Source organism: Myotis davidii, unplaced genomic scaffold (assembly GCF_000327345.1).
Source record: "Myotis davidii unplaced genomic scaffold, ASM32734v1 scaffold762, whole genome shotgun sequence".
In the NCBI taxonomy this organism is placed as follows: Eukaryota; Metazoa; Chordata; class Mammalia; order Chiroptera; family Vespertilionidae; genus Myotis; species Myotis davidii.
The window spans coordinates 200,068-201,624 of record NW_006293699.1 but is presented as its reverse complement, the minus strand read 5'-3'; the positions used below and the strand labels follow the sequence as shown (position 1 = coordinate 201,624).

General features: G+C 61.9%; 1 protein-coding gene across 1 annotated transcript in view; it reads left to right on the top strand.

Moving 5' to 3' along the window:
* The first annotated feature begins 58 nt into the window (after positions 1-58).
* TMUB1 (transmembrane and ubiquitin-like domain containing 1) overlaps positions 59-1,557 on the top strand; it is a 3,169-nt gene continuing 1,670 nt past the window's right edge. Inside the window, exons 1-3 of the mRNA XM_015566238.1 lie at positions 59-310; positions 667-1,085; positions 1,401-1,555. Of these exons, the coding sequence (XP_015421724.1) occupies positions 697-1,085; positions 1,401-1,555 (544 nt within the window). The 5' untranslated portion in view covers positions 59-310; positions 667-696. The remainder of the gene's footprint in view (positions 311-666; positions 1,086-1,400; positions 1,556-1,557) is intronic.

Sequence of the window (1,557 nt, the reverse complement as noted above, 5' to 3'; positions counted from 1 at the left end):
AGAGGCTTCCCGAGGAGGCGCGGAGTCGTGCCGCCGCAGGGTGGGGCCGGGTTGGGTGAGGGGTGGCACCCTGGGGAGGCTCCCGATGCCGAAGGGCGGAGTCTGACTTTTGGTGTTGGGAGCCCCGGGGAAGCCGTCCGCGTGGGTGGGTGGGGTTTGGGTAAATGGTAAGAGGGCGGCGGCAGAGAGGCCCTTTTTCTTCCCCTTTGAACAAACTTTAGCCACGGAGCAGGAGCTAAGCTTTGGGGTAGATAAGCAGCTTTGGGTGAAACTGGTGAAGGAATAAATGTTGAAACAGATGGAAGAATAGGTAAGATTAGGGCGAAGTTGGTGGGGGATGAAGTTAGGGGAGAGGTTGCCCCGAAGGTCCAGGCACCTTGTTTCTGGATGGTGTTTGGGTGGATTTGGGAGTTGGTTAAACACCGAGAACTCAGGTTACAAAAGTTAGGACTTGGAATGTGGTGATGGGAAGGGGCACGTGAAGCAAGTTTCGGGCAACTGGGAGTCCAAACAGTCTATGCCCTGGGCTGGGGCTGGTGTGAGGGGACAGAGTGAGGCCGGTGGGAAAGTGGGGTGCGGGGGGCCAGGAGCCTGTTGACGTTTGGAGAGCTGTTGGCCCGGTGGGCCAGCCCCTCAACCCCTTATGGGTTCTTTGTGCCTCTCCAGCTCAGTAGCGCGGCGGGCAAGGCGGGTGCCATGGCCCTGATTGAAGGGGTGGGTGATGAGGTGACTGTCCTTTTCGCGGTGCTTGCCTGCCTGCTGGTGCTGGCTCTCGCCTGGGTCTCAACACACACATCGGAGAGCGGTGACCCACTGGCCCAGCCATCAGGGACTCCAACACCAGCGCAGCCCAGCGAAGCCATGGTGGTCACCGACAGTGCCAGAGCGGAGGCCCCGGGAGCCGAGACCCCCAGCCTGAGACACAGAGGTCAGGCTGCACACCCAGAGCCTGGCACAGGACTCCAGGCAACCACACCGCCGCCAGACTCCCCCCAGGAGCCTCTCGTGCTTCGGCTGAAATTCCTCAACGATTCAGAGCAGGTGGCCAGGGCCTGGCCCCACGACACCATCGGCTCCCTGAAAAGGTAAGCTGGGGTGAGGAAGGGAACAAACGCCAAGGACTGGGTGGGAGTGAGTGGGTGGGAGTGAGGGGGTGGGAGTGAGTGGGTGGGAGTGATTGTAGACCTGGAAGGACCAGGAGACACTGGAGACCCCCCGCATCTCATAGATGAGGGGACCCAGATGCCCAAATCACTGTCCTGTTCCCCGTGGAGGAGGGGAGGACCCCCCTGGGCGCCGTGACCTGGGTGGTGGGGTGTGGAGGCAAAGGTGAGGGGCGGGAGTATTATTCTGGGCCAGGGACGAGGATTGCTCTATTACCCAGGTCCCTCTCTCCTCAGGACCCAGTTCCCTGGCCGGGAGCAGCAGGTTCGACTCATCTACCAAGGACAGCTGCTGGGAGACGACACCCAGACCCTGGGCAGCCTTCACCTGCCTCCCAACTGCGTCCTCCACTGCCACGTGTCCGCACAGGCCGGCCCCCCACACCCGCCCTGC